Here is a 12,359-nt window from a genome sequence, read left to right as displayed (position 1 = left end):
TTACTTATGGGAATTTACCATGAAGGTATGACCACATTTATTTGAAATTTGAGTGCCTTCATTATCATGTGAACTTTTTTTCTAAATCTATGATTTTGAACCAGATTCATGATACACTGAACACTCACAATTTGATTGTTGTCCTATTAATTGATATATAAACTTGTTTTCTCTGTCTTGAATGAGTACACCTAGGGATTTACCACTTTTGTACATGACAATTTAATGACAGTGCCAAATGATTAAACAGATATATGTTCTATGTCACACAGTATAAGTAGGGATGACAACAGTACTTGAGTACTCGAGTACTACTCGGTAGTACTGAGTATTGAATACCAAAATGATACTCAACTAAACAAATTCTGTTAGAATGTGGCCTTCACAAAGGAAATAAAGATATTAACATTGCCTCCTTGGATATCAAATCAAGTCAAACTCGAAATATCAAAATAGGCCGTTAGTTTACTCTTTTGAATTGTTACATTGTCATATCAGGGCCTTTTATACCTGACTATGTGGTATGGGCTTTGTTCAATGTTGAAGGCCATACAGTGACCTATTGTTGTTAATGTTGGTGTCATTTCGGTCTCTTGTGGATAGTTGTCTAATTGGCAATCACACCACATCTTTTTTTATATTCAAATGTTTGCATTTAATTATCATTTAAAACTTTTTTGAAAAGAGGTAAGCTACAAACAAGAACACCTTTCGAAGGGTTACACTTTCAGCCAATCCTGTCTCAGTAATTTAATCACCTGTGTACTGCCACAGCAAACATTTTTATAAGCAGGACAGCTGAACAGTAAGTTACTAAGTAAATAAGAACAATTTCGTTGCACCCTTTTTTTACCCTTAAAAATTGGTTGAAGACATCAGTAAGTTCTTATCATCATCCTTTGTTGATCATTACATGTGTTTACACCGATACTGTTGTTTGAGTAATATGGATGTTTAGTAATTAATTGATTTGATTATTGCCAGTGTACAATGTTAGTGCATGCCGTGAATTAACTATTGATTATGGCATAAATTCCCAGGACTCTTTTCTAGTCCAAGATAATGATGTTAAGGATCTTACTTCCATAGCACAACCACCAACAATGCATGAAATATGTTCTATGTGGCATTTCTATTTTGTAGATGTTTTTCTGAGCAAGTTCTAAAGTATTGCTCATAAATCTTCCAAGTACTTGATTGATATGTCTTCACGAAGTTGACATCCCTTGCATTAAGTACTTATGAAAATGATATCACTATAAACTGAATGTGCTGACTTGTCATGTTGAAGTTTGACAAGCCATTGTCAGACTTAGTACCAGTAAGTACCCGTAATTTGGAGATAAAATATATTTTAAATAAACATGTAGGAATAATGTATCTTGAGTGTAGGTTTTTGTGTTCTACACCATTTATTGTCTATTTATAGATTTGTACACCTTTGACACAACAGAGGAGAATGCTAAAAAAACATATGAAGAAGTTTGTCAAGTTTATGAAAATATTTTCAACAGACTTGGACTACAATTCAAAAAAGGTAAATATCATTAGAGAGACATTTGCTGTAAAACTGTGCATCTGGTGAAGTAAAATTGGTGCCTTTGAATTAATTAAGGCTGAAGTTTAGTGAAATTAAGTTAATGAGACAGCAACTAAAAGTATTAAAGTAAAAGTGCACATCTTAAATTCACAAATTCACAATTTGGTTTTCATATTGATATTAGGAGACACCAAATAATAATTGTGCTATTTGTAGTGTTCATTAAAACTTTTGTACATAATAAAATAAAACTAGAGGCTCTAAAGAGCCTGTGTCGCTCACTATGTGCATATTCAATAAAGGACACATTCCAACAGTGTTGAGGAGAATAGAATTCATTATTAAAATGTCTGTTTTGTAGATATTGTAATGCTGATCATTCGGTTTGTTTAGTTTCTCTTTTTAATCTGTAGTTTTTGCTCAAAACACAATAGAGGATAAAAAAAACTTTATAAGGCCAATCACTTCAATAAAGAGTAACAGTCTGGCTCTGCTAACAGTATTTGCAGAATTTGACTTGTTAGTAGAAATTTCCTTGCTGATCATATAAATTATTTTAACAGTTTATTCATTTATCACAACTTTTATCATATCAGGCAAAAGAAAAAGTATTGATAAAAATCGTGAGTATATATATTTTATTTTTGTAGTAATTGGTGCCACAGGTAATATTGGTGGAAAACTTTCACATGAATTTCTCCTACAATCAGACATTGGAGAAGATACCATTAAAGTCTGTAATAGGTAAATGTATGTTAGTTTATCTGTCATTTATAATTGAAAATTGAAAATTGTCCAGACAATAACTTTAGTTTAGATTTAAACACAAGATTTGAAACCACAAAAGAAAGGTTGGGATTGATTTTGGGGGCCCTAAAGGGGACAAAATAAATTTTTGTTCTAGTTTCCAGTCAATAACCTGTGTGTAAGTGTAGGGATCTTTCTGAAATTGTACCACAAGGTTCCATACCAAAAAATGGAAGGTTGGGATTGATTTTGGGGGATTTGATCCAAACTGTTAAGAAATTAGGGACCAAAAAGGGACCAAAAACAATATTTTTCTAATACTTTGTATAATATTGCTTGAACTCTTGGGGTTCTAAAATATGTTGAGTCAAACCATGTATTAAGTTTTTCGAAATTTGGTCCCTTTTTAGCTCACCTGGCATAGCCATGTGAGCTTATGCCATCACTTGGCGTCCGTCGTCGTCGTCTGTCGTCGTCGTCTGTCGTCGTCGTAAACTATTTCAAGAATCTTCTCCTCTGAAACTACTTGGCCAAATACTTCCAAACTTTAACTGAATGTTCCTTTAGGGTATCTAGTTTATAAATTGTATCCAAAGTTTTGATCCATCAACAAACATGGTCGCCATGGCTAAAAATAGAACAGGGGGGTCAAATGCAGTTTTTGGCTTATATCTCAAAAACGAAAGCATTTAGAGCAAATCTGACATGGGGAAAAAATATTCATTAGGTCAAGATCTATCAGCCCTGAAAATTTCAGATGAATATTACAATCCATTGTTGGGTTGCTGCCACTTAATTGGTAATTTTAAGGAAATTTTGCAGTTTTGGTTAATTATCTTGAATATTATTGAAGATAAAGATAAACTGTAAACAGCAAAAATGTTCAGCAAAGTAAGATCTACAAAAAAGTTAGCATGACCAGTATTGTCAATTGACCGCTTAAGGAGTTATTGCCCTGTAAAGACAAATTTGCTCTATTTGTTTATCAAACTTGCTTAAATTTAAAAAATCTTCTCCTCTGAAACAACTGGGCCAAATACTCTCAAACTTTAACTGAATGTTTGTTGGTGTATCTACTTTCAAAATTGTATCCGAAGTTTTGATCCATCAACAAACATGGCCGCTACGGCTAAAAATAGAACATAGGGGTCAAATGCAGTTTTTGGCTTATATCTCAAAAACTAAAGCATTAAAAGCAAATTTGTCATAGTTAAAAATGTTCAATAGGTCATGATCTATCAGCCCTGAAATTTTCAGACGAATCTAACAATCCATTGTTGGGTTGCTGCCACTAAATTAGTAATTTTAAGGAAATTTTGCAGTTTTTGGTTATTATCTTGAATATTATTGAATATAAAGATAAACTGTAAACAGCAGAAATGTTTGGCAAAGTTAGATCTACAAATAATCAATATGATCAACATTTAAATGGCATTTTAAAGCAAAAATAATAATTGTGAAAGGTTTAAGCAAAACGTTTCTGGTGAGCGAATCTCAAGAGCCTCTTGTTTAAATTGGTCCACATGAGGTCCAAAATTAAACTTTTTGTTTGATTTCTTCACATAAATTAAATTATTGAAGTTCTTTGGTATGCTGAATCTAACCATATATTTAGATTTTTAATTTTGGGTCCTGTTTTCAAATTAGTCTTTATTACGGTCTATAGTGTCAAAAATTAACAAAAAATGAAATTCTTGGATTTTCTTGATATGCTGAATCTAAGCAAGTATTCAGATTTTTGATTATGGACCCAGTTTTCAAGTTGGTTCAAATTGGGTCCAAATTTAAATTTGTTTGATTTCAACAAAAATTGAATGTATTGGGTTCTTTGATATGCTTTATCAAACTATGTCTTTATAGATTTTTTTGGTTTTTGGGCCCTGTTATTAAATGGGTTGACATTGGGGTCAAAACAGTTCAAAATTAAACTTTGTTTGATATCATCAAAAATTGAATTCTTGGGATGGATTCTTTGATATGCTGAATCAATCCATGTATTTAGATTTTGGATATTGGACAATAAAAGGTTAATTTAATTTTTTTAGACAACATTTATTCTGTGTCAGAAGCCTATGCTGTGTCAAATATTTAATCACAATTCAAATTCAGAGATGTATCAAGCTTGAATATTGTGTCCATACTGACCCCAATTGTTCAGATTTCTACTTCTGCAGTTATACCAAGCTGCACCTTGGGGAGCATTTTATTGTGTTTAGACTTCTACATTTGTATATGTGTTTAGACTTCTTCATTTGTATATGTGTTTAGACTTCTTCATTTGTATATGTGTTCAGACTTCTACATGTGTATTTGTTTTCAAAGCTTCACTATCTTTCTGGTTAAAAAATAATAATAGATAAACATGTCCTCTACAGAATAAAATGTTTTGATGGCATGAAAAACATCAATGATGGAATCTGATTTGCTAACTGTTTTATAGCTTCTTCTGTTCTATAGATTCATTGCCAAATCTTTCCAGACTTTAAATTCATGTATGTTTTAGTTTTAAGATATATTAACTTTTTTACAGCTGTCAGTATGGAAGAAATATTGAAGTTGAAGGTCTGTACCTTTTCTTGTTTTTTTTTCTTACATATAATTTAAAGTTTAATTACTTTTCAAAGACAATAAATATCTGAGATTTTTCAGTATAAATCATAAAAAAAATACAAGATTCATAATACACTTCACTTTGTAAAATTTGTATATTTGTACCACAGATATAAGACTGCTAGCTACCTCTGATGCCATATAATGTGCTTCAATTTTAAATTATTTTTTTAAGAAACTGTATATTTAATTCACATTTTAGCTGGATAAATTTGTAAAACAAGAACTTTATACAAAAAAGTTACTTGATTATTTTAACTTGAATTGAACTGAGGGAAAAAAGGCATGTGAAATTTCTAGTTAGAGATAAACTAAACAGATATTTATTTTCATTAATAAACTTTTACCTTATTTTAATTACCTTTCAAGTTTTCAATTATATGTTAAGATTTTGCATTTTATTTTCAGTTTTAAGAGCAATATATTTTTGATAGAATTGCAAGAGTTTTTATTTTCTTTCGTTTATACATGATGTGTGTTTATTTTATCAGTATTGTATTGCAGACCCTACGGTAAGGGAGAACAAGTGTCCCAGTTGTGGAAGTGAGTTGGATAAAATGTCTGCTATTGAGGTATTACTTAAATCTTTAAAAGTAAACAAAAATCTATTGCAACTCAGAGATTTAAAAATATACTGAAAATTTAAAAACTTATGCAATATGAATATACACCTTAATTAATTACTGACCTTTAATGGTGCTCCCATTAGTGAGGGTAATTACTGAATAAAATACTTGTGTTTGTTTTTTCTCAACTACTTTTAATGTATTTAGATTTTAGATATTGCCTTACAATCAGTAAAAGTCCAATTTCAAAATCTTAATTAGCTCTTAGATCACTTTCCTTCTGTGTCAGACACCTATGCTGTGTCAAATATTCAATCACAATCTGAATCCAGAGCTGTATCAAGCTTAAATGTAGTGTCCCTACTTGCTCCAACTGTTCAGGAATCAACCTCTAGGGTCATATCCAGCTGTGCTGGCGGAGCATTTTATTGTGTTATAAGTGACAAACATTGGTTTATAAGATCTTATAAATATGGACTAGTTAGTTGAAGGATAGAGTGGAGATATGTTTTGCCAAAAAAATTATGCAGCATTTTAATAACAGTAAACTGATATCATACAATCATATTAGTTAAATCCATATTTGGGATAAAATTGACAATAAAAGTTATCTGGCCGTTAGAGATATGTTTCATGGATGTGTAGATGAATAAAAACCTAAGTTATATATATAAATTACTTTGTATCATCAGTGTCTGTGAAAATATTGAAATTTGTTATAAATCTCTAAAACTGACTTTTATTTATTAAGGTTGGACATTCCTTTTTATTGGGCACAAAGTATTCAGAAATATTAGGATCTACTTACAAAGACAAAAATGCCCAAAATATGTGAGTATGTAAATTTAACCCCGCCACATTATTTATGTATGTGCATGTCCCAAGTCAGGAGCCTGTAATTCAGTGGTTGTCGTTTGTTTATGTGTTACGTATTTGTTTTCTTCATTTTTTTACATAAATAAGGCAGTTAGTTTTCTCGGTTGAATTGTTTTACATTGTCTTATTGGGGCCTTTTATAGCTGACTATATGCGGTATGGGCTTTGCTCATTGTTGAAGGCTGTACGGTGACCTATAATTGTTTAATGTTTGTGTCATTTTAGTCTTTTGTGGATAGTTGTCTCACTCTCATTGGCAATCATACCACATCTTCTTTTTTATAAGATGTGAGGAATAGATCTTTGAAAATAATTTTTGTGGAAAAAAAGAGAAAAAAATTCTATGGAATAAGAGATTAGTGTATACCAATTGCATTGAAATAGATTAAGATTTGCACTTTTCTTCAGGCTGTGATATTGTTTTTAGATACTAACAGATTGACACTTTTAGACATAATTTGAAGAACATGTGAATAGTAAAAGTTATTTTGAAACACATAATGCATACATTCCAATATATATTGCTTAATTAATATAAGCACTTGACACTTAATGTATACAATGTTAAAGATATGTTCACAGAAACAGGTCAATCGATTAATATAAAAATGAGGAGATGAGGTATAATTTCCAATGAAACAACTATCATCAAAGACTGTGATTTTAAGCAACCAAGGTAACTGTATGGCCTTCAACAATGTACAAAACTTTTACCATTTAGACAACTGTAAAGGGCTCCAACATTTATAATCTATGATTCATGACCAAAAAAATAAACTAAATTATTTATTATAGACAGCAATCAAATTCAGACTTTTAACTTTTAATATGTGTTACAAAATGTGTTATGTTATTTTTAGAGTAACACAGATGGGATGTTATGGTTTAGGAGTAACCAGAATACTACAGGCTGGTATAGAAGTATTATCCGAGAATGAAGCCATACGATGGCCAAAAATAATATCACCATACCAGATATGTATCATTCCACAGATGGTAAGTCTTAATTTTCTCTTTCCATGTTCAACAACGCATGACAATCATTACACATGAGAATTGTAATAAAACACTTGTAAAAACATATGACAATCATAACAACACATGACAATTGAAACAACACATGACAATTGAAACAACACATGACACTTGTTAATAACACATGACAATCATAACAACACATGACACTTGTTAAAAACACATGACAATTGAAACAACACATGACACTTGTTAAAAACATATGACAATCATAACAACACATGACAATTGAAACAACACATGGCACTTGTTAAAAACACATGACAATCATAACAACACATGACTATTGAAACAACACATGACACTTTTTAAAAACATATGACAATCAAAACAACACATGATAGTTGAAACAACCCATGGCACTTGTTAAAAACATATGACAATCATAACAACACATGACAATTGAAACAACACATGACACTTGTTAAAAACATATTACAATCAAAACAACACATGACAATTGAAACAACCCATGGCACTTGTTAAAAACATATGACAATCATAACAACACATGACAATTGAAACAACACATGGCACTTGTTAATAACACATGACAATCATAACAACACATGACACTTGTTAAAAACATATGACAATCATAACAACACATGACAATTGAAACAACACATGGCACTTGTTAAAAATATATGACAATGATAACAACAGATGACTATTGTAAAAAACATGTGACAATCATAAAAACACATATCAGTTGCATCTAAAACATATAAAACTCAAGGATTAGAAAGGGTCATCACTTATGCTGTCCATAAATATATTTGAACAGTCTTTTTTAGCTTCTTCTTTACCGGGTTCCTACAAGTTTTAAATTTTGTTATTTAAAGTATTCCTGAAAGCCAGAATAAGCTTATCTAGAAATAGGTAAAAGAAAGAAATTAGCAATAACATTTCCTTTTGGCCTAAACTTTTATTTCTCAAGAGTTATCTTTATCAATGACTTTTCAACCTGTTTAAAGTAGTATTATTAGAAAATGCCTGTACCAAGTCAGGAATATGACAGTTGTTATCCATTCGTTTGATGTGTTTGGACTTTTGATTTTGGACTTTCCTTTTCGAATTTTCCTCGGAGTTCAGTATTTTTGTGTTTTTACTTTTTATAGGGTAGGCTTAAAATTTTATTCTATAAATGAAGACCCTAGACACTGTGGATTTCTTATTGTTGGTATAAAACCAGTTTTCATGGAGGTTAACAACAGATTTGATTTTTTATAGACTGGTATTCAGACTTTGGCAAAACCATGAAATCCAAATTATCCATAAAAAAACTCCTCAATCCATCTAAATTTAGAACCCAAGAAAATATAGTAATACACAGAAATGGGTAATTTAGATTGTCACTATGGATGCTGTTAATTCTAAATGTTCTTTGTTGTAGAAAGGTTATATGGAAGATAAATTCATGGAGCTATCTAATAAACTGTATGATGAAATAGTGGCTGTACCAAACCTCCGCGGGGAAGTGGTCATTGATGACAGGACTAAATTTACTGTTGGTAACAGGTTGTCCCAGGCAAACAGATTAGGATACCCTTACGTTGTTGTTATTGGAAAAAGTGTAAGTAATAGTAGGAAATATGAAAGATGATTCTAAAGGGACAAATAAACACTTTTTCGAAGAAAGGCAGATACTAAATGCAATGGCCCGGAGAAATAAATAGAGGAAAAACACTAAAATATGTAAGTTGATTCTAAAGGGCAAATACATCAAAGAAAGGCAGACACTGCATGTCATGGTCCATAAAGAACTGCTGAAAAATACTTCATCATAAGAAACTGAAGATTAAGGCACCAGATTCAAACCAAAAACTAGGGAGAGCGTTTTATAACTAACAGTCCTCTGGAACAGTACAAAATTATAAAAAGAGTTAATATCTACCAATTGTTTTGATCTTGTTGACTGCAGTTTAATAATTAGTACCAGAAGTATTGAATAAAAGGTAAACTATCTAAAATCTCTGTAGCATACACCGATATTAAATAGAATTTAATAACACTGATATTATCACTATTTTGTGCATATTTCCTTTGATCTTTTTTTTGTGATAATTTTTCATATCATGCTACTTGCTTGAGATGGAAAATTATTGCTAGAAACTAAGCAGGCACGTGGTGTTGCTAACGAAATTGACATGAAATTGACAACGTCGTCATATGTAAAATAGCCATTAACAGATTATCATTGGTCATCTCAACTCGATTGCCTTTCTGGCTTTCGCCGTCCCGGTTCAAGCGAGAAAATCAATCTCGTTGAGATGATCAACAATAATCTATAATTAGAAACTCACTGATAGTAAATTATAGGTAAAAAAAACATTAGAATTGTTGTTTGTTATTAGAATATCTGGATTAAGAGGACTACAGTCACATGATATCTCATATTAACAAATGGTAAGTCCCAAAAGGTTGATACCTCTGGTAAAAACCCTTTTAGTCTAATGCTTCAGATGTAACATTACTGTGACAAACTTATATTTATCTTAAAATGTTTTTGTCATTGTTTTTTCTCCTTATGCTACTAATGATCTGTTAATAAATTTAAGGATTTTTTTTAATTTAATTTCAGGCCATTGATGAAGAACCAAAGTATGAACTACAGGACATTTATAACAAAACTACAGATTTTTTATCATCATCTCAAATCATTTCCAAACTTTCACAAATTAAAACTACATGACAATAAATGCATATTTTTTAATTACAGCTTTGTTATAAAAGTTACTTTTCCCCATTTCTTTTCCAATACTTGCACATCATGGAAATTACAAAATGTTTAAAACAATTTTCATTTTACTATTTAAAATGTAACAGATTTCAGAATTTGTAGCAAGACTTTAATATTATTGAGCTATTACAGTGTTCAATTTGTCTTTGTGTTTCTTTGATACATATGACCTGGCTCTGTACTTAAACACCATGCTATTGTGTTATTGTTCTTTTATGATTCTTGTATTCTAGTCTTTCACATTGTTAATGCTTTGTTATACACCAACTTTCAATTAATCAATCAATCACGCTCTAATATTTCCTCACAAAAAAGTATTTGTTAATGAGTGGAATATCCTTAAGCTTGTGTAAAAGGGCAGCTAAGTTATAATGCCATACTTTTTTGTTTCTGTGTTCCCCACCCTCTAGAAGTGTGGGATATATAGCAATCACCATATCCTTTGTTGATTTGAATTTTGCACAAGCTTGTGTTAGATAGCATCTCCATTTGAATATAATACTAGACTTTTTGTTTCAAAATACACAATGCCTGACTTCAATTTAACCATACCCCACTCTCTAGCAGTGTAGTCTACAAAACTAGTTAGGGCACCTCAATTATAAAGCTAGACATTCTGTTGCATTATACCTCACTCAAGAAGTACCGACTAAAAAGCTTGTGTCAGAGATCACATCAATTATAATGTCTATTTTTTTGTTATATCCCCGCTGTGGCGGAGAGGGCATTCAGTTTTACCATTGTCTGTACATCTCAAAGTTCATTCTTTACTGTTTGCTAATATTTCAAGACTAGTATAATTGGATTGGATGGAGATTTGTTTCATTTGCACTCATACCCCATCTTCCTATATCTAGTATGTTGAATGAAAAACAAATATAAAATGTTTGTAACATTGTACAGAATGACTTTATATTTGGTCAGGTCTTTAAAATCTAAAGTTGTTGGGAACTTCTTAACAGAATGATGTCAAGTATGGTAATCAGCTTGACCTCATTGATAATAATATCACATATTCACTCTTCTTTTTTACATAGAGAGAAACTTTCAATGGCAAATATCGTTTTGTCTTGCTGATGTTGACATCATACAGTCATTGCAATACTGTGTTATTGAACGATTTAGATAATCCCCTTGCTTCCTTCTTTCTTTTTTTTGACCTGTTTTGTTGCCATGTGTGTAATTAAGTTGTTGACTCTGAAGTAATTTAGTATTGATGATTGATCTAGAGATATTTTGAGCTAATGGGTTTTTGAATTGCTGACAATTGCCTGCATTTCCTATTAAGTATGTTTTACGAATTTTTTACGGTGTTTTATGTGTTATTGATGTTGACTACTCAGTCATTTTAGTTCTCTTCTAGATATGTTTATGTGTTGTTGGATTGATGACAATTTCCCCATATTATTATTTTAGTATACTTTATGATGTTTTATTGTGTTTGATATGTTGCTGACAGTTTATCATATACTTTCATTCAGTACTGTTAGTTGTATGTTTCATTTTGTTAGTTTTTAGATTATACTTTAACAAACCATGTCTTATTGTTTAGACTAACAAACTCAAGGAATAAAATTAAACTATTTATTGAATAGCATAAGAAAAAATTGATTATATGGACAAAAAAGCCTGAAATACTGACATGTTGACAATTATAAATTTTTGGAATGAGGTTAATTTGAGTTAATAGAAATATATATACATCATCTGTTAAAAAAATAATTTTACAACTTGTAAGTTTATCAGAAATAGATGCATGTACATGTATTATTTTATATTTGGACTTCTAGAAACAGATCAACACTCAATCAATCATACAAAGGTTTTCAGATTGATATAAATAAGAGTTACAGTGCAAAATATACATATTATATATGTTTAAAAATGTAATAAATTGCTTCACTGATCGCAGCTGGATACCACCGCTGATGTCGAACCTTGAAAAGTTTTGGCAGTTTGACTCGCTATCCAAGCTTGATACTGTCTGAATTTTGATTGTGATCAAGTTTTTGACATAATATATGTTTCTGACACACAATAAATGTGGTCAAGGATCCTACAAATCTATTGTGCATAACTTCTATTGTTTCTTCTTGAAACTTTTTCAAAAAAATGAAATTCGAAAAAGTTAGAAAAGCATGAACCCCCTCCTACTTATTGAATCCCCCTGGGTGCAATTATCCCCAAACGCAATCCCAGCCTTTCCTTTGTTGTATTGAACCTTGTAGTACAATTTTAGAGA

General features: G+C 30.9%; 2 protein-coding genes across 7 annotated transcripts in view; one reads left to right on the top strand and one right to left on the bottom strand.

Annotated features, from left to right (window-relative positions):
- Positions 1 to 10,090, top strand: part of LOC139518839 (probable proline--tRNA ligase, mitochondrial) — a 43,191-nt gene extending 33,101 nt beyond the window's left edge. For all 6 annotated transcript variants that reach the window (XM_071310495.1, XM_071310459.1, XM_071310505.1 and 3 more), the window contains 8 exons: positions 1,430 to 1,537; positions 2,191 to 2,284; positions 4,818 to 4,849; positions 5,402 to 5,469; positions 6,215 to 6,294; positions 7,200 to 7,335; positions 8,771 to 8,950; positions 9,959 to 10,090. In XM_071310495.1, coding sequence (XP_071166596.1) covers positions 1,430 to 1,537; positions 2,191 to 2,284; positions 4,818 to 4,849; positions 5,402 to 5,469; positions 6,215 to 6,294; positions 7,200 to 7,335; positions 8,771 to 8,950; positions 9,959 to 10,069 — 809 coding nt within the window. In that variant the 3' untranslated portion in view covers positions 10,070 to 10,090. The remainder of the gene's footprint in view (positions 1 to 1,429; positions 1,538 to 2,190; positions 2,285 to 4,817; positions 4,850 to 5,401; positions 5,470 to 6,214; positions 6,295 to 7,199; positions 7,336 to 8,770; positions 8,951 to 9,958) is intronic.
- The window catches only part of LOC139518888 (NADH-cytochrome b5 reductase-like), a 149,763-nt gene that overhangs the window by 128,080 nt on the left and 9,324 nt on the right, over positions 1 to 12,359 (bottom strand). The window lies entirely within an intron of this gene.

Source organism: Mytilus edulis, chromosome 1 (genome assembly GCF_963676685.1).
Source record: "Mytilus edulis chromosome 1, xbMytEdul2.2, whole genome shotgun sequence".
NCBI lineage: Eukaryota > Metazoa > Mollusca > Bivalvia > Mytilida > Mytilidae > Mytilus > Mytilus edulis.
Note: the sequence above shows the minus strand (reverse complement) of the source record. Positions and strands in the feature narration are given on the sequence as shown.